The sequence below is a fragment of the Pristis pectinata genome, chromosome 10 (genome assembly GCF_009764475.1).
Source record: "Pristis pectinata isolate sPriPec2 chromosome 10, sPriPec2.1.pri, whole genome shotgun sequence".
NCBI lineage: Eukaryota > Metazoa > Chordata > Chondrichthyes > Rhinopristiformes > Pristidae > Pristis > Pristis pectinata.
In genome coordinates this window covers 32,243,986-32,270,614 of record NC_067414.1, presented here as the reverse complement: position 1 = coordinate 32,270,614, position 26,629 = coordinate 32,243,986, and the positions used below count along the sequence as shown (strand labels likewise).

The following is a 26,629-nucleotide window of genomic DNA, read 5'->3' as shown; positions in this document are numbered from 1 at the left end:
TTCAAGTAACCCCCACCTCTGGTGTTCCCCCCCTCCCCCACCTTCTGATCCACCTCTAGTCCTTCCAATGTTGTCCCCTTTCTCATACCCCGGCCCCCATCACCAATTTCTGTCCCCCTTACTACCATTCCCTTACTACCCACACGTTTCACACACCGTCTCTCCCTGCCCCTTCCCCATCTGGTTCTGGTTCCATTTGCCCTTCACCTTTCCCCTAATGGTTCCCATTGTCACCTTCCCTACTTATCAGATTCCAGCACTGATTGCCTTTGTGTTCCTGCTCATCACCTCTAGCAGCTGTCTCCACCTTCACTCTCCCCTCTCCCCACCTGGCTCCATTTGCCTTTCGTTTTGCCCGCCTCCCCCTATCACCCACCCTCCTCTGTTTCCTAACTCCACCCCTCCCCCTCCCCCAACTGGCTCTATCTCCCCGTTATCCTTAATCCTTCTTCAGTCCGCCAATAACCTACTGGCCCCTGTCTCACCACCCACCCACCCACCACTCTCCTCTATACTGGCTACCTTCCCTCTCCACTCTCAGTCCTGATGCAAGATCTCCACTTGAAACATCGACAATTCCTTTTCTCCCACAGATGCTGCTCGACTTTACTCCTGCCACCCTTCCCTCCCACCCCTTTGGAAATTCCATAGACAACGGAAGTTCATTCATTACTTTATCCCCATTCAAAATCAGCCAGTGTCATAAGAAAATTTGTAGAGAATTGAGTCAAAAATTGTTCCAATATCCTTGTTTTTTTTATTGGGAAATGTACTGGCTAGTATGTCCATACTTTAGATTTTGTTTTATTTGTTTTGGCATTGTCCGTTGACCGTTCTGCACTCCCAGTTTACATAGTTACACTGTTTTCACGTCTACTTTTGGAATGTTTCCCCCAGTTTGTTCACTAATCTCGAAACAAAAGTACTGCTAACTTTTGTATCTCACTTAAAAACATCTTGCTCCATTCCTGAATTTTCCTTTGTCATTATTGCCAACTGATACAGGATGCTCCATTTGCACCACAAAACTTGATTGAGAAGTATTGATGTCCCTAAGCTGGAAACAATGAGAGTTGAGTAATTTTCTTAATGGTGGAACATGATATTTTGTTTAAATCATAAATATCTTGAGCTCTTTTGCTGGAAGTTTTCTGTGTTAATGAAAACTAAAAGCTGATGGGGATAGGTTGAGCGAGTTAGGGCTTTTCTCTTTGGAAAGAAGGAGGATGAGAGGTGACTTGATAGAGGTGTACAGGATGATAAGAGGCATAGATCGAGTGAACAATCAGAAACTTTTTCACAAGGCGAAAATGGCTAACACAAAGGGGCATAATTTTAAGGTGATTGGAGGAAGGTATAAGGGGGATGTCGGAGGTAAGAATTTTACACAGAGTGGTGGTATCATGGAACACACTGCCTGCAGAGGTTGTGGGGCAGATACATTAGGGACATTTAAGAGACTCTTAGATAGGCACATGAATGATAGAAAAATGGAGGGCTATGTGGGAAGGAAGGGTTAGATAGATCTTAGAGCAGGATAAAATGTCGGCACAACATCGTGGGCCGAAGGGCCTGTACTGTGCTGTAATATTCTATGTTCTAGACCAATTCAGACCATATTCCTCTTACTCAGGAGTAGCAATATTTGTAAAGCGCTATAAAGTATAAGAAAAGTATTGTTTGAGGATAAAAGGAACACATAACAGAAAAATATGGAGATAATTAAAACATAAGAATATAAAAACAAACATATTCCCTAAGTTAGTGGAAACACTCATTAGGTCAGGCAGGCATCAGTGGAAGGAGAGAGACAGTTAACATTTTAGATTGAAGGCCCTTAATCAGAAACATGTTATATAAATGTAGAGCTCTGAGATGCAGAGGAATCTGGGTGATTCACAAAGGCTGGCATGCTGGGACCTCAAATAATTAGGAAAGCTAATGCGATGTTATTGTTCATGGCGAGAGGAATTAAATACAAATATAGTGATGGGGTGGGGGGGTTTAATGCTTCAGTAATGTAAGGCAATGGTGAGGCCACTTGTGGAGTACTTTGTAAAGTTTTGATCTCCAAACTTAAGGAAGGATGTTAATGCACTGGAAGCAGTTCATGGAAAGCTTACTGGACTAATACCTGGAATGGGTGGATAGTCTTATGAGGAAAGACTGGACTGACTAAGACGTGTATCTGCTGGGGTTTAGAAGAGAAAAAGGCAACCTGATTGAGATATGTAAGATCCTAAGGGATCTTCTTGGGGTGGAGCTGGAGAGGATGTTTCCTCTTGTGTGAAAATCTAGAACTAGATATACTGTTTAAAAATAAAGGGTTGCCTATTTAACAGAGGTGAGGCAGATAGTTTTCTCTCAGAGAGTCATAAGTCATTTCCTTAAATTACAGTGGATGAAAAGTCTTTGAACATTTTGAAGCCAGAGGTAGATTGATCTGATAAGCAAGGGTTGAAAGGTTACCCAGATAGGCAGGAATGTGGAGTTGAGGTTAAGATCAGATCAGCCACGATTTTATTGAATGGCGGAGCAGGCTCGAGGGGCTTGGGAGCCTACTCCACTACGACCTCCTTAGGAGCAGGGCAGAGGAGCAAGAATAGGCCATTCAGCCCATAAGCCTGATCTTCCATCCAACAAGATTGTGGCTGATCTTCTTCCTCAACACCATTTTCTTGTCCTTTGCCAGGGGAAACATCCACCTGTCAAACCTTTAAGAATTTTACACTTTTCAATGAGATCACTTCCCAGTCTTCAAATCTAGGTGAGGGAGGCCTAGCCTACTTTATATCTGCTCATATGACAAATCTGCCATTCCAGGAACTAGTCTGGTGAACCATTATTTACATGAAAGGTGTAGGCAGCAGTTAACTGAAGTGTTATTTTAAGAACTGACATTCCTAGTGACCTCTCTCCTAAGTAATGCTGTTGAGAGTTGAGTATTAGACAAGAGCTGGGAAAGTTGCCAGGCCATCACATGCAGGACATCAATATAGCTGCTGTTCCACATGTTTGTCACATGCTTTTAATTCAAACGCAGTAAACTGATGTCAGCAAAGTGCTGGTACTTACAGAACAACAGTATTAAAAAGGATTATGCAGTGGGTCCCAGTTACTATATACACACTCCTTTCATTTCTTGACAGGACAGATTGAATTGTCCTGAGCTCAAATCAATTCACCTCTGTTTCAATACAACAAATGTATTACTCATTGATAACATCACTTTTGAGCAATGTCACCAGAAATTTAGAAGAAATAAATCTGGAATTATTTTCATTTTCACTCTCTGAAGCCAGTCATTTTAAATATAATTTCTTCTCAGCATTGAATAGTTTGATATGTCTTGTCATCACTGGTAACAATGAGGGACTTATTTCAAGTTATTCCATATGGAAGCACAATAAGGCCAGATCTCAATGTGAAAGACAACCCTAAGGAGATACCAGAGATGGAAATTGTTTTATTCAGTTTTGACATTGAATTAAACTCAATTGGGAACCAAAATTATTCGTTCTTCACTTAAAAAAAGTTCATCTTGCCACTTGCAAAAAGTATTAACTTTCAATCAACCACTACTACAAATGTTTGTTCAAATCGGCTTAAAGCTGTCAGTACTATTTATTTCTCTCTATACATTCACCACCCACTGTGAAAAGTATTCACGCTTAATCTCTGTTCACCTTTCATCCACAGAGTATGAACTTGTTTTCAGAGGTGCACTAAAATTTAACTCTGTCTATTTCACCTCCCCCCCTCAAATTTGGTTTCATCTCAAAACTTAGTCAAGTTTGACTCTGAGTACAGCTTCTCCTCATTTATATGCATTGTAAGAGCAGTGTCTTGGCACTGATCATCATGACACATTCCTGCCATGGCAACTTATTCTCTTTCAAAGCCACCATTTAGGCTAAGTAAATTTTAATGCATTTCAGAAGATTCTCAGCTATTCAGTGTTTGCCTTTTTAGATGATTTGCTCCTTGTGTCAAATGCCTTGTAAATCCAGATGAACACAAACAAGAATGGCAGTGAGGGAAAAAGCGAAGTGACCCTATCCAAAGATACCACAGTACAGCTGAGAAAGATGACCCCATTGCCTTCTAACTACAAACATTCCCTGATCTTTGGGGGAGCCAAAACCCTGAGCTGCTTCATGGGAGAAACAAAGCTAGGAACTTGTTCATCTCCATTCCAGCAAATTCATTTTTGGTGCTTGACGGAGCAAGTTAATTCCATGCAGAATGAAAATAAATGATTTCTCCTCTGCTTCAAATTTTGTATGCCTGAACATGCCCTTGCTCTTTGTTTCTAGTTCTTTCTAAACAACCTAACTCAAAGTAATCTGCAGAGACAGAGTCTAATCCATTATTATTATATCTTTTAACAAGCAAATATCCTCAATCAAATGTTTCTAAATTTTAAAAGCCCAGTTCCCTAACCATATAATGCTAACTTTGGGGCTTTGAGCAATCAGCCCTTCTCTGAACCTTTTCCAGGAGCCTTCAAATCATTCAAAGTGTAAGAGGATCAAAATGCATTTTAATCTACACAAAGCCTAACTGAGATTTTATCCAAGGATAATATCTTTCAATACATCCTAATACTTCATTTAGACTTGAATAAGAAATAAAAGCAGGAGTAGGGCCATAAAACCCCTCAAGCCTGCCCCACTATTCATTAAATGAATTAGCCTGTCTTGTGCCTTGCCCATTTTGCCATGGATTCCCAAGAAGAACATTTGCTTTTGCTTTGCCTTACTGATGGTAAATCTTAATATATTCATGTTTGTTCCACCCAGGTCCCTTTCCAACTCAACAGTCGAAAGCTTTGAACCCTCTGTGGTGTTACTTAGGTTTATCTTTGCTCACATACATTACATGAGATATATCTTTTGTATGGCTTGTGCCGCCTGCAGCCTTGTTTCCTGAAAATGTATATACAAGACATATTCTATCCATAGAAATTATGTTGTTAATGAGATAAAACATTTCCTTGAGGAGTTTGGAGTTAATGTGTCTAGGCTGAAGCTCTCCTGCTGTAGCATACTTATCAAGGTGCTTCATTGGATCCTCAAAACTAACAACATCTCTCACACATTATTCACACACATTAACTGATGCTGACATCATTGAGAACCTAACTTATCCTCAGTGCAGTTGGTGGCAGCAAATAGCAGCACTGAGGTGCACAGCATAAACACCATCTTCCAGTTCCTTAACAGAGTTTTCTGGCCCCCGCCAGAAGAATTACAAATAATATACCTTGCAAAATATGTCAAATTCTTTCTAAACTTAGATTTTACCTGGTAATAAATACTCATAAATCTGTTCAAACTTGGGAAAATTTAAATGACTGAAGCACAGCACCATGATTAGGAGTTTACAAAGCAAGCGCGTGAAAAATCAACACAATTACAGAAGTTCCATTTGCATATATGGACTATAAACTTTTACTCCCTAATCACCACCTCCCTCCCAATCTTCATCACCCCATCAACTCCATCACCATCACCTTGTAAGGAGATACATCACTCACCCAACAGACAATCTGCTGGAGGAACTCAGCAGGTCAAGCAGGATCTGTAGGGGGAAAAGAATTATTGATGTTTTGATCCAAAACATCGAGAATTCCTTTCCCTCCCAGAGATGCTGCTCAATCTGTTGAGTTCCTCCTGCAGATTGTTTGCTGCTCCACATTCCAGCATTGCAGTCTCTTGTGTCTCCATCACTCACCCAAGCTCATGGTGCTTAAGTATATGTTAGTAAGACCAAGATTTATGTATTCCCAAAAGTGTATGGGCATACTGATATTCCAGTTGAATCCATTTAGCTCACTAGTAAAAGGCATTGTTAAGTGTCTTGCTGTCTGCCCAGCAAGGGCCACCACACTCATTGGGATATGAGTCTGCAACGTTTCATGAATCCAAGTCTCCCAATCACTAATTAAGTCAAATTAGTTAGGTAATTCACAACAGAGTTTAGGTAATACAGGAATGAAAACAGAAAATGCTGGAAACATCCTGATTTTATTTCAGATTCCCAGCACCTGCAGGTTTTGATTTTTATTTATTCTGGGTAGTAAAGCCCGACTACAGAGAGTTGACAGAGATATAATTCCAAGCTTCAGCTGTCAGATATGTCACCTCAAAGCTATCCACATGTGAACAATGTTTAGTTTGGTAAACTGGAGTTAACTTTTTGAGTTGTACAACATGTGGAACAGATTTTCCTTTCCAAGTTGGCTTACTTATTTTTACCAGATATCAACCACTGAGAAAATCTGCCCAAAAAAGTTTCCCATAACTGTCAACATAAATTTCTATCCATCAATTTATCCACAGGCAATTGGATCAGCCTCCTTTAAAGGCATGCAATATTCCCCAAACACTTTTCCTATGAACATTATTGGAACAGGATAATCTGGGCCTATAAATGCAAAGCTTTGCTTGTTAATTTTTGGAAAGCTAATAAGTACATTCTACATGTTTTCTTCATTTGTAGGGTTCTGAAGTACCAAAACTGAAATCCGAGCACATCTGCACACTTGTTGTTAGTTTAAGGGAGTTTGTGAGATCAACTGATCGCAAAATCATCTCAGCCACACTCTCTAGGCTGAAGTTAGAGTTGGACTTTGACAACCACGCCATTAACCAAATTCAAGTGGTGCTGTTTGGTTTCCAAGAAGCTGTAAGTTGAACTTTATTTATTTTAATGTGAAATTATTTCTGGAGAAAGTCCACGTGTCCGCTGGCTGTGAAATGATTTTGACCTGTACCAGCCTGATTGCTAGTGGGTGTGGGTTTACGGGACTCTGCCTAGTGTGCCACTTCTAATCTGTCGCCCCAGACTGGCTGATCAAAAAAGGGGATGATCCTGCAATGGTGTAATTTGATAATGATCAAATGCTGAAGTATTGTTTAATAAGACCGAGGCTTATGCAGTCTTAAAAGTGTGTAAGTATGCTGATATTCCAGTTTAAACCATACAGCTCAATAGTTCAAAGCATTGGTATATAACTTGCTGCTTGCCCAGCAAGGACCACCACGCTCTCTGGGGTATTAAACTGCATTGCTTTGTGAATCCAAGACTCCCATTCACTTAATAAGTCAAATTATTTCATCAATCCATGAGTAAATTCTGGATAATACAGATATAAAAACAGAAAATGTTGAGTACATTTTAATTTTGTCTCAGATGTTCAGCATCTGCAGGTTTTGAATTTCACTTATTCTAGATAATAGACCTAATTCAGGAAGCTGTCAGAGATATGGTTTCAAGCTTCAATGTCCCAAATGTTTCACCTGAGTGTCTAAAACATTAAGTCTTCTGTCTCCTAGGAATAACTGAAATAATATTCATAACCAAGACATACCAGCAAAAATAACTTATTTGTCATTAAATATGTTTTTAGATTATTTTTATGGATTATTCTTTTAGATGCAATTGACTTTCCTTGAGGGGTGAAAAGGTGCAGTTTAAATGGGGTCACACATCCATTAAGATTAAGGGGGAAGAGTCTGATATAAATGAGCTATGTGTTCAAACAATGTTAACAGTCACTTACAGGTATATGAAATGTTTTATTTGCCATTTAAGTTCAATTTCTGGCTTATTGTTTAAAATCACTCGAGGTTCCATATTGCAATTATTGCTGTTTGACAAACTGGATTTTCTGTCAATGTAGCTTATTTTTGGCTGATACTGGGGATTTCAAGGTTAATTTTCAAAATATATCTACTGGGAAAGACACTGAAAAATATTGTACTTGGCAAGTCAAATGATTGGAAAAGAAAAATATCTTCGGCACTGATCATTAGTTGAACTACAACACAGCAAACTCTTATGTCCAGGTTTTCCTTATCTTTCCTCAGTCTGAGGCAAGTGAACCCCTAATGATGCAAAATTGCCTCAGGAAACCACCAGCAATGAAATAAGGCAGAATTCCACAAGATCCACAACTTGATGCTTACTGTTGCCTAGTACTTTAAATTTCCCACTCACTTTCATTCTGACCCCTCCCTCCCACACTGGACCAACAAAACCCAATGGAAGCTTGAGAATCCACACCTCATCTTCTGACCAGGTGTGTTACAGTCTTCCAGGCTCTGTAGTGAATTCGCTATTTCATATAAGTGGCCATTACAATTTTCAATATTTTCTGGTAATTTTCAAATTTTATTCATTTTCTTCTACTTACACCCCACTCCAGACCTGACTTTTGTTATTCACTAGCTTTTACCATCTTCTTTCAGGGAGGTCCATCACCACTTTTGTCATCTAATCTCTCCTGCCCTCCACCGGATCGCAGACTTCCCCTTTTATTCTCTCTGCTCCTCCCCCTTTTCTCTACAACTTAAGATGTCTATCACTAACTCTACCATGACAGAAAATTAACTTTGTTCCCAGCCCCACAGATCTTTATATTTTGAATGCTGAAAACTTAAGACATATGGGTTAGTAGGTTAACATGGGTGTAATTGGGCGGTGCGGACTCATTGGGCTGGAAGGGCCTGTTACTGTGCTGTATAAATAAAGTTTTAATTGCAGATTTCAAATAAGCCCTTTTAAACAAGCTCTTCTTAAAAATATCAGCCAACTTATTGAAAGAGGTTCCTTGTTGGAAATTGAAAAGCAAATACTGAAATTCTGAAATAAAAATAAAAAATACTGGAAAAGTCATGGACTTGAAATGTTAAGACTGTTTTTCTTTTCACAGATGCTGCATGTCCTGTTGAGTATTTCCAGCAATTTTTTGTTTTATTTTCCATTTTACAGCATCTACAGTTTTCTTTTGCTTTTAGAAAATAGAAGTGGAGGTTTTTCAAGCAGCAATTTCCTTTTCTCCATTAATTTACAATAATTGTCATAAAGATAACTGTTAATTACATAAACATTTTATGTGAATTATGTAAATAAGCAGAATATGCTGGAAATGCACATTAGGTCACTTAGCATCTGAAAGAGAATTATCATCAGTATTTTGGAGAATCCATTTCTGGTGATAAGTTGTATCTTCATTGCTGACATTTCTTCTTTCTGGCACAGATTATCATGCATTTTCTCTTTTTAATTCAATGTTAACAGGTAGCTGTTTTCTATGTTCTTACAACACTTTAAAGAAAATTTCATACTGCTTTTCAACATTGTGGGGAAAATCTGCCGTTCTTACATGGTTTGGTTTATACATGTTTCCAAACCCACAAATACAGTTGACTCAAAAATGGCCTCAGAAATGGCCTGCCACACCACTCGGTTTGAGGGCATTTAGGGATGGGCAATCAACGTTGGCCTTGCCAGCAATGCCAAGATGTCCAATAAAGAATAAATGAAACAAAATCTATGTACTTTCTGTTTACTGCTATGCTGTATAGGTTCAATTTCTTTTTATCATTTCCTTCTTCCTGTAGTGACCAAAGAGATTTAGAGTAAATATTAACAAAATTGTTTTTTATTCTGTGATACTAGGTAAATAAAGTCTTGAGAACTCACAATATTAAACCTCACTGGATGTTTGCTTTGGACAACATCATTCGCAAAGCTGTGCAGACAGCTATTACTATTCTTGTTCCTGGTGAGTCATTATGTCCCAGCAGGTGTCTGGGCTATTTAAGAATTATTCGCCTTCAAACTTTAGTAATCCTACCCCTATGAATTCAGCTAATTGGTATTTCCACTATCACCAGATGGCGTAACAAAGAATCCACTATGAAGCTCTTTTATGCCAATGTTTTAAAAAGTTGCTTCTCATTATATGGAATTAACTGAGTTAATTAAACAGAAATATTAATTGTATTAATAATTAAAAGGGCATTTTGCTATTTTTGAATTGGTTGCACAACAGAAGCATTGTAGCAAACTTCTAACTTCTTTCAGGTGTAAAACGGGCAATTTCAGATGGGCACTTGTAGTATGACCCCCTGATTTCTTGATATTGTCTATTTCACATCACTATGTAAGTGACTCTTTTTTAGACACAATGACACATCATATTGGCCCATCATGGAATGCTTGGATGTAGGCTCTCCCCACTGGAGAGAGGAGATCAAAGGATCTCTGAAAGGGAAGAGCTCACCAGACTTCTGCTGTTCATTTACATTTTCCTTGATAATTGCAGCTGCTGTGTTCTGATACCATCCATTTCAATCCCGTATCCACTTCCTCCAGTGCTTCCGTAGCCCTATGAATACCAGAGCTATGCACATCATCCTTAATACTAATGTCTGCCTCACCTACTTGGGCGAGTGGCCAACTACAAAACACATGCAGATGAAATCTCTCTAACAATGAAGTTTAAATTGATTTCTAAAACAGGATTAATAAAAGGCATTTGCAATTGTTCTTCTAAGAAATGCTCTTGCGTCTTTTTGCAATTTTTCACCTTAACTTTTACTCCAGTAAAAGGAAATCAGATAAACATCCAAGCTGGCCTATTGTAATTGTCAAAGTGTCAATCTACAAACTGGAAATATTGATTAATGTTATGCTTAAAAATAATCCAGCACATACATAAAATTCTCCACATTTATTTTGTTTTGCATGCAGGAGCTACAATTGAATGTAACTTTGATTGGAAATAAGCAGACCAGAAACACAACTCAGTGATTTAAAATCATATATCTTCAGCCCATCAGCTGTCAGACAGAACGATAATCTGTTGACATAGTATGTTGTTTTCATACAGAACTGAGACCACATTTCAGCCTTGCATCTGGGAGTGATGCTGCAGACCAAGAAGAAGCAGATGTTGAGGATGATGATGATGAAAATCACAATGAGCCATCCCGCTGTGAAATTCAGCAGCCGATTGCTGTGAATGAGGACCGAATACCAACTTCGGGTGTGAGCACCCTTAGTTCAACAATATCACATGACTCTCAGTATATACACAGATCTCTGACAGTACAATTGGGAAGGCTTAAATTAGAAACCAGCAGGTAAATCGTTCTATTTCAAATGTTTTAATAAGAATTTAATTTGGTTTGATTTTCATGTATTTATATATTAAATAAAACAAAAATTGTTAGAAATAATCAGCAAATCAGGCAGCAGCTGTGGAGGGAGCAAAGATAACATTTCTGGTCAGTGACTTTTCATTGTTTATATTTTAAATTCTAGGAACAATTGAACCATCTTCATTTATACAAGAATCAAATACTCAGCAGCAGATTACTGAATTGTTGCAATGTTTCCACAATTGAATTGTAAAATCTTTCTGTGCAATAGCAAGCTTGGGTTTTGTAACCTACTTGGGGTGCCTGCAACAATAGTGTGGGATTTACAAGTTAACACTGTCATTGGAGAGAGTTTGGATCATATTACTCAGCATAGAAATAGTCTGGCTTGTTTCACAACTGGTCAAATCTCTCTTATTAATTTGAATAGCAGGAAAAGTATATTTCAATGGAAGTTGGTAGATTTATCATAGCACAGAGGAGGTTATTTGCTCCATTGTTCAGTGCAGATTTGTTGTACTATTAGCCCCACTCTTTTTCCAAATCCCATCATTTTTCTTTTAAAGAATTCGTCCAATTCTCTTTTGGATGTTTCTGTTGAACCTGCATCCATCATCCTCTCCAGCAATGCATTCCAGATTGCAACAGCTCAATATGAAAGTCTTCCTCATTCTATTTCTTGCTCTATTAGTTACGTTATGGCTTTTAACAATTCTATTGCCAATTATCAGTAACAATGTCTCCTTGCTTACTCTACAATAGCTTTTCACTTTGAAAATAGATATTTCCTATCGGGAAGGGTCATCTTCATTTTTTTTTGTTTGGGAAGTGGTAGTGATGGTGTGGATGCAATGAGTGAGAAATTAATAGTCATTGATTAATTAGTTTTAATTTAGCTCCAAGTCAAATGATCTGATGTAATTGAAAGGACCCTTAAATTTTATGTGAGGCGGCAGTAGGATTAGGACCACAATAGAACTTAAGGTAGAACTACAGTATCTTTTAAAAGTGTGTACTCAGTCCATGGTTTATCCCAAATATGTGCTCCCACAGTGGATAATAGACAATGTATCTTTTCACTAAAATAATAACTTCAATTCATTTCAACAAAGCAAATCTCCACTCAGATAATCTTTGTATTGGTTGCATATGTGCTTTTTTAAAACGTTGCAATCTAATCTGTAAACCAGTGGAAAAGTTGAGTTAAATGTGGGATTTCAAATTGTGATAAATTGGAACTGCATTTTACAAAGCATTGCTAATGTTTTTACATTAATTTACAGACTTTTAGAAGAGCTCATTCAGAAAGAAAAGGACTATCAGATCCTTCTTCATCAAGCCATTGAAGATAAGGAACAAGAAATTAAATTGCTCAAACTGAAGTCACAGCCAATAGGTAATCCTTGAATAAAATGATCTTGTACAAAAGCATTATTTTGATTACATGTTCCTTTTATGTACATGCTGTTTACACCCCTACTTTCTTGATTGCTGGTTTCAATCTGGTAACAAAAAGTGCAATTGAAAAACATTTGGCCCTAAAGTGAATTCCTCTTTCTTGAATTGGGAGGTGCCAGGCCAGGTTGTCTGAACGTGCCATGCCTGGTTTACTTGGGAATTATCGATAGTTGCTTTCTCTAATCAGCATACAGAAAAAAAGGAAGCAAATTTGAAGTTGGGATGTGGAACCAGGATGTGTACTTGTAGATGATTGTCACACTGGCTAAATATTGGTTCACGATGGCGGCACCTTGTTATTTCTATAAGCCTCCCTATTTGACTAAATTCGCACCAATTGCTCAAACTATATTGTCTAAATGATGAAATTCCACAGAGCTGCTCTGGCTGCACTCTAATTCACTGACAGAGAGTTGTAGGACTGCAAAGACATCAATTGTGCCAGATGACAGCCTTCTCAGTATGTTACATTGGGATCTTTTGGGGGAGTACTGTCCTCTTCTACTTACACACAGTCAGTGGTATGTGGCCACCAAGGAGAGAATGATAATCTTGGAATGTTCTCATTCCCCTTGCACATGAGCCAACAAGCTGAGTATGATGTACTGGCCTGCCAACAATCAGAACCCAGCTGGAGCCCCCAGAATGGTTTGTGGCCTTGGTTCTCATGATAATTTATTTTTAAGTTCACTATCAGTTTATTGGCTGGGGAAGGGCACCAGCAACCCTTCCACTGGGAGACCTCAGACAGACAGGCAGTCAATCTACATCACTACATATTTAGTTTGCATTAGCACCAGAGTTCATTGACAAATGAGTCCCCTATATTTTTCAAGGGCTAATTTTCACATTCTATAATAAACACTGAACAGATTTTGTAATCTATTTTCAATGTACTAGGTAATCCAGCCAGATACTCTATGTAGGAAGACATTACACAGAGGAAGTTTAATATTCACAAAACTGATAGATGTGGCTTTGCACCTTTGATATTGCAATCTTGTTCTCTTACATCTTTTTTTCAAAAAATGCATTTCTTGATTCATCTGAAGCAAGCCCTCACGGTATAAAGAAAGATTTTGATCTGTCATGTTGTGCTACTGTTAACTTCATTCATTAAGTTCCTGTTTACTTTCATCTTATTTTTATAGACTTACCTATTCTGTCAGTATGTCACTATGATTCTTCTCCAGTAAACTCTGGAGACCCTGAACTTATTAGCTGGTTGAAAGAACATGGAGCTGATGAAGATACAATAGATAAGGTAAGAAAGGTCAACTGTTTATGAAGTACACTATTCAGCTGCATAGAGAGAGGGTTTCCTTAACGTTGCAAATCATGATACATATGAAAGATGATAACAAAGGAAAGAGTAGGACCTATTACCAAGCAAAATGGTAACCCGTGTGTGGCGACAGAAGTCGTGTGCATTTCTAAATGAGTACTTCACATCTATCTTCACAGAAAATGAGGATGATACAGACATATAATGTTTATAGCAGAGAAAGAGGCCATTTGGCCCATCACTGTCTACGCAGGCTCTCCACTAGAGCTTTTTTTTAGTTCCAAGCACAGGCCCTTGCTCTGTAACCTTGCACATTCTTCTGCACCACATAGCTATCCAATTCCCTCTTGAAGGCAACAGTGGAACCTGCTGCCACCACATCTGCAGGCAGTGCATTCCAGAATCCAATCACATGCCATGTAGAGAAAAGTTTTTCTTCATGTCTCTTTTAATTCTCTTACCCTTTATTTTATACCTGTGATCTTCCTGGTATCGATTTCGTTCATACCCTTTATCATTTTATATATTTCTATCAAATCTCCTGTCGATCTTCTCTTCTTCAAAGACGATCCCAGTTCCTCCAATCTTTCTTGTAACTGTAGTCACTCATTCCAGAAACCATTCTCATAAACCTTTTCTGGACTTCTCTGATACTTTCCCATCTTCCTTATAATGTGGCAAACACAATTGAACATAATATTCAGCTGAGGCTGGACCAGTGTTTTGTAGAGATTCAGCATGCCTTCCCTGATTTTATACGCTATAACTCTGTTGATAAAGTCTAACAGTTTGTATGCTTATTAACCACTTTCTCAAGTTAAGAGTACACATATTAAGGAGTCAAGCATCTTTAAAACTGGACATGGTGACTTACAAGATATTTGGGATACTTGCTTTTATCAAAGGAGAAAACAAAAGCAGGATGGTTATGTGTGATCTGTATGAAATGCTTCTTTAGCTGTGGTTACAGTATTCTGTCCAGTTCTGATCATCAACTACTGGAATGATTTGATGGCACTACAGAGGATGCATATGAGATTTACATCCAAACTGCCTATGCTGCTTCAGCAGAGAGATCAACAAAAAAAAAAGGCATAGATTTAAATTACTTGGTAGAATTATTGGAAAATTAAGGAAAATTTTCTTCACCTAGGGGGGTGGGTGGTGGGAGTCTGAAATTTACAATATAGAACAGTACAGCATAGAACTTACTGCGTGATGGGGTGGTGGAGACAGAAACCCTCGCTGCATTAAAGGCGATATCTCGATGAATCATGATCTACAATGCTGGGAAATGGGGGTAATGTGAATTTATCCTTTTTGTCTAGCACAGGCACGATAGGCTAATTGCCCATCTGTGCCATGGATTTCCACGATTCTATGATAAGAGTCTTTTATTAGATTGGACACATCTGCAAAGTGAGCTTCACTCTACTTTAAAGGTTGCCTATTTCCATCTCCATAACACATAGCTCCACGACTCATTTTTTAAATTTCAAAATAAACGTTGTTCGTAAAAAATAAACACAAGAAATACAAAAACAGTGCATGGCTTTCTTTACATCTGTAGTGTTGTTCAGTCTTTACATTCATTGTGTTATCGGTCTAAACGTTTGCAGTGTTCACACATCCTAAAGTACAAGGCACCATTTCTACCCATGTGGCCTCTTTGGACGATAAACCGTGTCTGCAGCTCATCTGCTGTTAAGCCCTTATCAATGTCTCAGTTATCTGTAAAGGCGTGACTTTTTCAGCATACTTCCGGCTTACTTATTCTACCCTCCTTATCCCTGTGGTAATCAAAAACTCTGCTGTTCATGTCCTACTTCGCACTGAGTTACATTTACCTATTCCAAAGAAATTTCTCTTCACCTCAGTCTGAAATCTCTTGCTGTGTAACCTGAGACAGTTATCTCTTTTTCTAGACAAACCAACCAGGGGGAACATCTTATCCACATTCAGTCTGTCTGACCATGTCTATATTTTATAACTTTCAATTGCATCCCCTCTTATTCTTCTAAGTTCTAGTGAATACAAACCTAGTCAGCTTCTTGCACCATGGAATCGGTCGCGTAAACTGTCACTGCACTCCCTCTTTGGCAAGTATATTCTCCTTTGGGTAAGAAGACCAAAACTGAACACAACATTCAAGTGTGGTCTCGCCAACACTCTGTACAATTGTAACAAAGCATGAACGGCAACATTTCATTTGTCTTTTTAACTGTTTGCCATGTCTGTTTGCTTCCAGTGACTTATGTCCAAGCACACTCAACTCTCTTAGTATATCAACACTTCCCAATCTAACATCATTTAAATAATATGGGGCTTTTCTGTTTTCCTACTAAACTGGATAACTTCACGTTTATTAACATTAGACGGCATCTGTCATGTTTTTACCACTCACTCAATCTATCTATGTCACCTTGCAGCCTCTTCGCATCCTCATCATACTTTATAATGCCATCCATTTTAGTGTCATTGGCAAACTTTGGAATATTACATTTGGTTCCCACATCCATGTTATATAGGTTGAGGCACAAGCACTGATCCTGCAGTACCCAATTAGTTAATACTTGCCACAGTGAGGAAAACAAAAATCCTATTCTGTGAGTTCTGTCTGTCATTCTGTGTTCCATCCATGCCATTATATTACCCCAATACCATGTATTTTGTTATGTGGCACTTTATCAAAAGCTTCTTGAATATCTAAGTATACAACATCTTAATAGTTACATGCTCAAAAAACTTATGTAGGTTTTTCAAACACAACTTCCCTTTCAGAAATCCACATTGACTCTGTCTAATCCCAAGTGTTTAGATATTTTCCACTTGAATATTTTCTGAGTGTTGCATTATCTCAACCCTTATAATAGAATCCAGCATTTTTCCCACTTTTGAAAATACAGTCAGATTACTCATTCTTCTAAATTTCAGGGAGTCAATTTCTAGTTTCATTCATTTATTCTTGCAATTTAACCCTGTGGTTGAGTTATAATTCTGGTAAATTTCAGTCTAAGGACAAAATATTCTTCTTGAGGTGCAATGCTGAGAAATGTCTCATCTTTCTGGTGTGGTCTAACTTGTACTCCTGACAGTTGTAGTTATCTCCAATCTCCTCCTATTCTTGGTTACTAGATATAAAGGCCAACATTCCTTTAGCCTTTGCGATGATTATTCTGTTCATGTTCATGATAACATAACATTCAGTTAAGGACCCCTACTTCATTAAGCTTCTTCCTATTTGGAAAGTACATTGTTTTATCCTTTTTAGTTCCATTGTGGTGACCACAGATTTGCCTATGCTGAAATTCATTTTCCAGTTTTAACTATTCAATCAGCAAACCTGCCTAATGTTGATGAACTCAGGTACACACACTGAAATGACTGTTGCTGGTGAAGTGGTGAAGGAAATGGATCCTCTCAGATTTGACCAAGGAAGGTGCCAAATTGAGATCATTATTATTGTTTATACAATTATTTTACAGTTTCCCTTGCCTCAAATCTACCATTCAAGTAAAACACACTCACTTTGGAATGTATAGATCTGCTCTCAGGTTAAAAAAAATGCAAACTTATTGTTAATTGTGGTTTATACATTCCAAATACAGTATGTTTGTCATTCACAAATATGATATAGAGCAAGTTAAGTTACCTTCTTGTGGCCATAAAGTTTTTTTTTTCTTACCTCACTCAGTTTGTGGCAGATGATTATAATCTGACGGATGTTCTCAACTACATGACAAGAGATGATCTGAAATGCTTGAGGTTAAGGTAATTGCTTTGTTTACTCTTTGTCTGTTTAATTAGTCGGGGGCAATGGTTAGGAACAGTGGAGTCAGGGAGGTAAGGGAAGGAATATCAGTGCAATTAAATGAAAATGGCTTCCCTGCACATCATGAATTTTACTTAATTCAACCTGCTCTGAATTCCTGTTACTGGCAAACTTAAAATTAATTCTAATGTTCCCATAGCAGGTGGGTAAGCATCCATTAAATCACTTTAAAAGAAATTTCATCTTTCCATCTTCTTAACAAATTTATCAAATTAGTGTTTACATTACCATGCAGTTGCTTATCATTGTAGTAATCTTCATATAGATTATTTTTTGAAGTATTAAACAGTACACTTGAAAAGTTATTTGTCTTAATATTAACTTCCCCACAGCAGGCATGAGAGGGTTGGAGGAATTAAAAAGTCTAATTCTTTAAACACAGCTCAATCCACTTATTTTATGGTGACAGACAATTGGGGGCCAGGCATTCCATCCTAGAGAGGCAAGACACACTTTATTGAAATATTTAAATCAGGTTCAACAGTACAGTTGACAGCCCAATTCAAACTTTGCTCTGCTACCCAGCTATCAGCAAACCAGGAGTGAAGACTTGGGTAGGAAATGCTATCTACATGAGAGAAGTTGATGTTTCAGGACCCCCTTTGAGCAAGGAGAAACAGAAATTCTTCTACCCATCCATTTCTTTCTCCTCCCTTCCCACCCTAAACCTTTGTCGATTCCTCGGGAAAAACCTTCAGTCAATCTGCCTCAGTTTTTTCTCCCCCAACTCCCATTCCATCTGATTGCTGGAGCCTCCTACCATTGGTGCTTCCAATCACCTGGTGTCCATTCGGTCCATTTGACCTACTGCCAGATGGGAGACAGAAGTCCAAAATGTTGCCGAGGTCCATAGAATTAAAATGAGTGGATGTACATTTGAAATCATGGAAGATAGAAGAGTTTCACAGACACACAAGAGAAGAGGCATAGAAAGTGGAAAACATCATAAGGAGAAATGCAACACCTGATAGTCTGCTTTTCTGGGGTAAAATCTGTTTTCTGGATCTCCAAACTTCATGATGTGGTTTGTCATATCAGGCAGCACATTGACTCAATACCAACTTTCTATTTGTTTGGCATGTTCACCTGAACCACGTTACACTCCGCAAATATGCACAGTGGATTTCATAATCACTTGCAGGACAAAGATATAAGGCACATTTTGGAAGTCTGTGCTGTATACGCATACCGTTTGAGTTGAATATTATTCTCATGCTATATAATTCATTATTGCTTGGAAATTGCATCATTTATCACTGAGGTGAAAATGATGCATGACCCAAAATTAATTTTACCTGAAGTAAAATCAGTGGTCACTTCAAGGTGAAATTGGAGTGGGCAATTCTAATTGTGATCCCGATTTAGCATCCCCGACAATTTCCCAAAGTCAAGAGCATGTCTATTGCTGTCTGCCTGGTGTTTTCTCACCTAATCCTGTTGCTATTAATCCCATTCATAAAGCATGGCTCCAAGAGAATGAACAGTAACAGACAGATGTTTTATTTCACCATGTGACCTCGGTTATATTCTTCAACCTCTCTTAGGAGGTATCTCGCCAACAGAGGTTGCCATTGTAAGTATAGATACTGCACATCAAGCAGGAAAGAAGAACCCCCAAGCTAGGAATCTGCTTGGGGGTGAAGGTCAAACATTGAAGGTCAAACTCATTCATTGGCAGAATACCATGAGGGCTATGGCATTAGGTGAATTATTTCACAACCATTTGCTGCACTACGGTGTGGTAATCCTTTTCATTTGGACGGCATCCCTCAACATCTAGCAGCAATCACAGTCAGTCTCCAGCATGTTACTCTGAAATGCATGAGACTATCAGACACAAAAGGGGAGGTATCACAGCAGTGGAGCAATGGCAGCAGCTGCCTGATCACTCTGACTTCTCTCTGCACACTGAAATATGTTGCCAGTGTCTTGAAAGTAATATACAGACAAATTTCATTATTTTCCTTTTGGCATGTGAAACCCCTCTGCTTCCATTTTGCCCACCTTTTCAGTACCCTAGTACTGCATAATGGTGCCCCCTCTATTGCTGTTGCTGGAACATAGAACAGTACAGCACAGGAACAGGCCCTATGGCCCACAATGTTGTACCGATCTACTTAAGCTAATGATGCCTACTTACACATGGAACGCTGCTCCTTTTCCTTTCAATTCAGTGTAGATGCTGTTAATGACAGTTAGAAGCTTTTGCCTTGTATGGTGGCTTCAGATTGCAGGGCAATTAAAGCAGTAGTTCCAATGGTGGCAGTGGGTCACAGGTGAGTGCCTGCTAGACAAGCCATGATGGGTGATGAATTGCTGATGTTCTGAGGAGGGGATATCAAATGTCTGAAACCTGCAAACCAGGCATTTCTGTAGCCAGAAGCAAGACTCCAAGATGGTGTATTGCCTCCCTGTTTCCAGGAACATCCTTGTCTTGGAGAAAGTGCAGGACATTCTGAAAGGTATGGCAAGCAGCTAGAAGTCATGGTCCACATTGGTAATAATGACGTAGGCAGGAAGAGAGGAGGTCCTATAAAGTGAATATCCTAACTTCTAGGGTTGTAATCTCAGGATTACTCCAGGTGCCACGTGCTTAGTGAAGGTAGGAAGAGGGCAAGTAAATTTGTGGCTGAAGAGGTGATGCAGTCAGGAGTGCTTCAGTTACTTGGACCATTGGAACCTCATCTGGGGCAGAGGTGACTTGCGCAAGGTGACAGGTTGCATCTGAACTAGAGGGAGACCAATATCCTTGTGGGGAGGTTTGCTAGAGCTACTCAGGAGGGTTTAAACTAGCATAGCAGAGGGTGGGACCCAAAGTACTAACAGATGAGAAAGTTGAAGCAGGTATAGAGGTTAGTGCAAGCAAGTCCAGTTGGCAGGACAGGCAGGATGGAAAGTCTGATAGGCTAAATTGCATTTACTTTAATGCAAGAAGCTTCGCAGATAAAGCAGATGAACTCAGAGCATAGTTCAACACATGGGATTATGATATTATAGCTATTACGGAAACATGGTTGAGGGATGCGCAGGACTCAGTGTTCTGGGGTATCAATGCTTCTGGCATTTCCCATGGTAGGGTGTTTAAAATTAGAGAGCATTGCTTGAAAGACATGGATAGTAGTGGTTTAGGGGGATATGAGCCAAGCACAGACATATGGGAATAGCTTAGGTAGGTACCTTGGTTGGCATGGATGTGTTAGGCTGAAGGACCTGTTTTTGTTTTAGCTTTATAGCTCTAATACTCTCTGAGAGGGGGAAGGTTTATAGGGGATCTGAGTGGTAAATTTTTCACATAAAGAGTAGTTGGTATCTGGAATGAGCTGCCGAAGGAGGTGCTGAAGGTAAAAGCATTTAAGAGGGACATTGACAGGTACTTGAATGAGCAGAGCATAGAGGGATATAGAACTGATGCAGGCAAGTGAGATTAGTATAGACAGGCATGATGGTTGGCATAGACGTGGTAGGCTGAAGGGCCTGTTTCTATGCTGTACAATTCTAGACTCGGTGACCATTTCGCAGAACACCTGCGCTCTGTCCATAACCGCGACCTGCATCTTCCCGTTGTCAGTCACTTCAACTCCCCCTCCCCTTCCCACACTATCACTGATATGACAGTCCTCGGCCTCTTCCACTGCCAGGAGAATTCCAAGCGCAAACTGGAGGAACAGCACCTCATTTTCCTTCTTGGAACCTTGCAGCCTTATGGCATGAATATTGAATTCTCCCACTTTAGGTAATCCCCACTCTTTCCCCACAACCCCTCCCTCCACCCCCCCCCCCCCCCCATGCTTCTTCTCCCCTTTCCTAGCCCTTTTTTTTCCTTTCTCTTGTAACCTTTTACCCATCTCCTGGTGGATCTGCTCTTCCCTCCTCCCTCGCACCCGCCCATCACTGTCTCTTACCTGCATCTACCTATCACCACCTTGTGCCCACCCCGCCTCCCCTCTTTTGTCCACCTATCACTGCTCTGCTTTTCCCTCCTATATATTGGGCTTCCCCTTTTCCTATCTTCAGTCCTGAAGAAGGGTCCTGACCCAAAATGTTGACCGCCTGCTTTTTTCCACGGATGCTGCCTGGCCTGCTGAGTTCCTCCAGCATCGTCGTGTTTCTCACCTGGATTCCAACATCTGCAGTCCTTTGTTTCTCCTATACAATTCTATGACTCTATTCACCTTGCTTGTAGAATAGCCCTTTCTGCAGACACAAAAACCTACAGCCAAAACCAGGAACATGGGTAGCATATATCATTATAGTAAAGATTACCACAGCACTGTGCATTTATACTACCAAATGCTTGCAAGGAGCCTTCAGTTTAATCAGCCTGCTGATTGTCCACACTTTTGTCAAGCAAATAACAAATGCAGTGTTTCCAGGGAACGGCACATTCATGACTTTCTTTGTGAATAGGAGGCTCAGTGGGCTGGAGACTTTTCACTGAGTGACAGAGTTCCTACAAGTCAAGGCATTGTTGGTTGCACTCGTGTCAACATTGGATTTTCTCACATCAACCTTATGGCCTTCATGACATGTGAAGTCTTCAATCCCATTAATAATCAGGTGATGCTTGACAGCAGAAATGGTCTTGTGCACATGAATGACTGTTATTCAGAATGCAGCTGTGATGCCATTCATAAGCACCGGTTTCAACTCTCATATATATTGGCTTGGTATTCCATAGTTCTAAATCCTCCCTCCCCCACCCTATATACAAACTCTGGATCTAAAATCCACCTTCACCCAAATTCAACTCTCACAGTTGGATCCCTTCAAACACAGAGAGGACAAGTATGCTTCTTTGCAAATCATGTGCCAGAATTTTCAGGTCCCAGGAGAAAGTGGAGGAGTTTTGTCCATATTTCTTCTTGCTTCCCTAGTACCATAGAAAGCATAGGACAATACAGCACAATACAGGCCCTTCAGCCCACCATGTTGTGCCGCCCTTCAAACCACACCTAAGACTATCTAATCCCTTCCTCCCACATATCCTTCTATCTTAAATTCCTCCATATGCTTATCTAACAATCTCTTGAACTTGGCCAACATATCAGCCTCCACCACCACCCTAGGCAGCGCATTCCATGCACCAGCCACTCTCTGGGTGAAAAACCTCCCTCTGACATCTCCCTTGAACTTCCCACCCATTACCTTAAAACCATGTCCTCTTGTTTTGAGCATTGGTGCCCTGGGAAAGAGGCGCTGGCTGTCCACTCTATCTATTCCTCTTGATATCTTGTATACCTCTATCATGTCTCTCCTCATCCTCCTTCTCTACAATGAGTATCGACAGTCAAAGTGTTTACAGTCTTCTTGCTTGCTTGGCATCGCTCAGTTGAGAGCATTGCTACCTCTGATTTTGAGCACAATAAGCCAAGAACTGAATAGGGAGTTTTAATGCTGCACTGAAGAAATGCTGCAGCATTAGAATTAAAGTCATTTGTTTGAAGTGTTAAACTGTTCTGCGCTCCAGAAGCTAGGCATAGTTTACCAGTCCCACAACATTATTCAAAGAAGATCAATTTCCATCAACTGGCCAATATTTTTTCCTTTTCTACTGCCAGCAAAAATGTATTTTTTTTCTTTTGCTTTTTATGGAAGAATGAGAACAATCAATCCACTTCAAAATTTAACAAAATGATTCTGACTTGTGCTTTTCTGTATTTTTGAGCACCATTTTGCTTCAAAATATCTTTCAGTAATCCCTCACTTAAAAACTCCATCCTTTATTTTTTTCCAACTGTTGCTCTATATCTGCCGAGTCCTTTCTATCCTAATCCTTCAATATATTTGCTTAGAAATGCTAGTGCACCAAATGGGTGTGCTGTACTGGCAGTGCAGTACTATTTAAGTCAAGGACCTGCTGCTGTAATTTTCAGGCACACTACTGAATGAGAGTCGGAAAATGTCCCTTTTGAGATGATGGTTGGGGTAGGAGGTAGACAAAAGAACTGGTGGTTGGAGGGTGAGGATCAGGACCTGTGGTCAAACTGGAGCAAAGGGAAGTGTCCAGGATGAGCCAAAGGGAGCTGTTCTGATGGATACGCTGGGGAAGCATGGGACGGGGGCATGCATGGTGATTGAGTAAGTGTTGAGGATATGGGCCAATGACCTGTGCCGAGGAGGATCAGGGGCCTGAAAATTCAAGGGATCAGGATCCTGGAGCATAAGGAGATAGAGGCTTAGAACATCAGGATATCAAGAGACTTGAACAACATGTGAAGCATTGGAAAGTTAGGGGGTTGAGAGTTGTGTTAGTGAAGTGTGATTGTCCTTGGAGCAACCAATGGTGGTTGTTCCTGGGATAAATTAACATAATTTCTAACTTATTCTCCAAGAGGAGTATTGCACAGGGAATGGCATCATCCTGTTTATGACTGATGTTGATCAAACTGGGTGCCTGGTGGAATTTTCCAAGTTGATGTGAAATGATTGGAACCATGTTTCCCTCAGGATAAAGGGAATGTTAGATTGCATAATGCTGAAAAGAAGCACAGCACAACACGATCAAATTCCTAGGTCACAATAATCACACTGTCAAGCTACATCTCTCAGACTTCTTCCTTTTGAATCCCTGTAGACTAAATATTTGAAAATCCAAAATACTGCAATGTTTGAAATTTGAAATAATAACAGATAATGCTAGAAATACTCAGTAGATCAGGTGGCATCTGTGAAAGGAAAAACATAGTTAGTGCTTCAATCAAAGTTCCTTATCAGATTAGATTAGCTTAAATTCTTGATCTTTTAAAAGCATTTGAAATGTCCTGGTCAAAAACATGACAATATTTCTCTCATTGTGTCTCCTTGACTCATTGCTATTATTGATTCCATTGAGAATTTGAAACCATGGAGGGAAGGAAAAAGGAAGTTGCACAGAGGTGTACGGATTCTATATTTCTATCTTTTGTTCCTCTCAGCTCCAATATTGTCATGCAGTGTCTGCACAGTTACCTCTGTCCTGCAGTTCCAAATTTGGTCTCCTATCTGAGAATATATACGAGTGAGAAAACATTCAGTTCCCCCCACCTACCTACCTAAAGATTTCTTTATTAGTCACATGTACATTGAAACACACAGTGAAATGCACCTTTTTTTTGCGTAGAGTGTTCTGGGAGCAGCCCGCAAGTGTTGCCACACTTCCGGCGCCAACATAGCATGCCCAGAACTTCCTAACCCATACGTCTTTGGAATGTGGGAGGAAGCCAGAGCACCTGAAGGAAACCCAAGCAGACACAGGAAGAATGTAAAAACTCCTTACAGACAGTGGCCGGAATTGAACCTGGGTCGCTGGCACTGTAAAGCATTATGCTGACTGCTATGCTACCATGACTCACCATACACCTACCAGACTATGCTCCTCCCCCTCCCCTGAACTTGAACTTCTTATTCTAGCTTCTGGCCTCTTCCTTTCCAGACCTGATGAGGGGTCTCGACCCAAAACGTCAACTGTTTATTTCCCTCCATAGATGCTGCCTGACCTGCTGAGTTCCTCCAGTACTTTGTGTCTGTTGCTCCAGATTCCAACTTCTGCAGAATCCCTTGTGGCAACATTCAGTTCAATCTTTGTGTCAATGCATTGAAAATGTTTACTGTAATTTAGTAAATATACCTTACCTAAAGGATCTTATGCAATGTGTTTTTGGAAGTCTTTTTTAATTCTGAATCGTTAAGAATAAGACTAAGAATAAAACTGACTTCCAATCTGTAGCAACTCTATGGTCCCTATACTTCAGTTGCAATATTTTATTTATATTATCTCATATTCATTGGTTATTTTCTCTGCAACATACTACTGTTGCATAAATTGGATGCCAATAATTTTCTGATTGATCAGTGATTGTTTTTTTTTCCCCTTCTCTAGGGGTGGAATGCTTTGCAAATTGTGGAAAGCAATCGTTGAGAACAGAAAAAAAAATGAATCTACTTCCCCACTAGGTCACATGTAAGGAACTTGTAATGGGACACACAAGAGCATCTCTCAATGAAATACTAGCACTTTAAAATAAATTTGACAATGTAAACATGTAGGTTGTTTATGAGTCTGCTGCAATAAGCACTCTGTATCTGAACTGCTGACAAATGTATGTGTGTTGCCAACAGCTGAGAAATTTAGCTGGTTGTTTTTATTCAAAATAACCACGTTCAATGAAGTGATTTTTGGTATTTAAGGAGTAATTTTCCAACATTTAGAGTTCACTACTGGGGACACTTGTCCACAGTGAATGTACATGGATACCTGTAAGCAGGCTGTAAATGATTTGCCAGCTCTTAAATAAAGGATGTGCAGACATTCTGAAGTTACAAAGTATGTATGCTCCCAATGGGTGAGACTCTATGCTGAGAACACAAAATCTGATGACATTTAGGGTTCTATTTTTTAACTTTTCTCTTAAAAATGGGGGGAAACAATTGTGCACTAAATTCTGTTTTTATACTTTTTTTTTGTTGTTATTGGATGGCATTTTGCTGAACTACTGTTAATGTATGTTGCGCAGAACTGCACATATTATAACTTTTTTATGATGTCTGGAATGTAGCCCACTGTCTTAAGTTGTCTTAATATTTTTCTGCAGTTGAACAATCTGAATTACTGTAGTAAATTTTGTAAATGTACTAATGTTATACGTAATTGTCCCAGTTTTTGTAATGTAAATTATATACTGTAGCTTTATATTGTATAAATGCAGTTAATCCTGTTTCCCTTTGATGTTGAAACATGTTTAAATCATCATATTATGATCCACTGTTCATTGTTGATCTTTGTGCCACAAATGGCTTGTTCTAAAGCTAAAAATCTTTGACAGCCACTTTTAGAAATAAATTAAAGAAAATTACAAACACATTTGGATATTATTACAGGGTCATTGTTTTATTTGTGGAGTTGCAGAATTACAATGGTTAGAGCACAGAAGGAGGCCACTTGGCATGTTGAGTGTCTACCGGCTCTATGTAAGAGCATTTCAGCTGTTCCGCTCCACCAGCCTCTTCTCAAGAGTTCCGCAAATTCTTTCCATTCACAAGGTTATTCAGCTCCCTTCAGAATGCCACACCTGAATCTGCTTCCACACTTGACTCTGCTTCCACTACCACACGTGGCAGTAC

General features: G+C 39.4%; 1 protein-coding gene across 2 annotated transcripts in view; it reads left to right on the top strand.

Annotated features, from left to right (window-relative positions):
- map3k5 (mitogen-activated protein kinase kinase kinase 5) overlaps nucleotides 1-26,365 on the top strand; it is a 122,827-nt gene extending 96,462 nt beyond the window's left edge. The window contains exons 23-30 of one of the 2 annotated variants that reach the window (XR_007957027.1): nucleotides 6,505-6,690; nucleotides 9,469-9,574; nucleotides 10,685-10,937; nucleotides 12,239-12,351; nucleotides 13,565-13,677; nucleotides 17,393-17,469; nucleotides 21,938-22,087; nucleotides 25,389-26,365. Coding sequence is in view for 1 of the 2 variants with exons in the window: in XM_052025054.1 (XP_051881014.1) it covers nucleotides 6,505-6,690; nucleotides 9,469-9,574; nucleotides 10,685-10,937; nucleotides 12,239-12,351; nucleotides 13,565-13,677; nucleotides 17,393-17,469; nucleotides 25,389-25,473 (933 nt within the window). In the remaining variant the exon portion in view is untranslated. The remainder of the gene's footprint in view (nucleotides 1-6,504; nucleotides 6,691-9,468; nucleotides 9,575-10,684; nucleotides 10,938-12,238; nucleotides 12,352-13,564; nucleotides 13,678-17,392; nucleotides 17,470-21,937; nucleotides 22,088-25,388) is intronic. The other variant, XM_052025054.1, reaches the window with a different exon arrangement.
- Nucleotides 26,366-26,629: the final 264 nt, after the last annotated feature.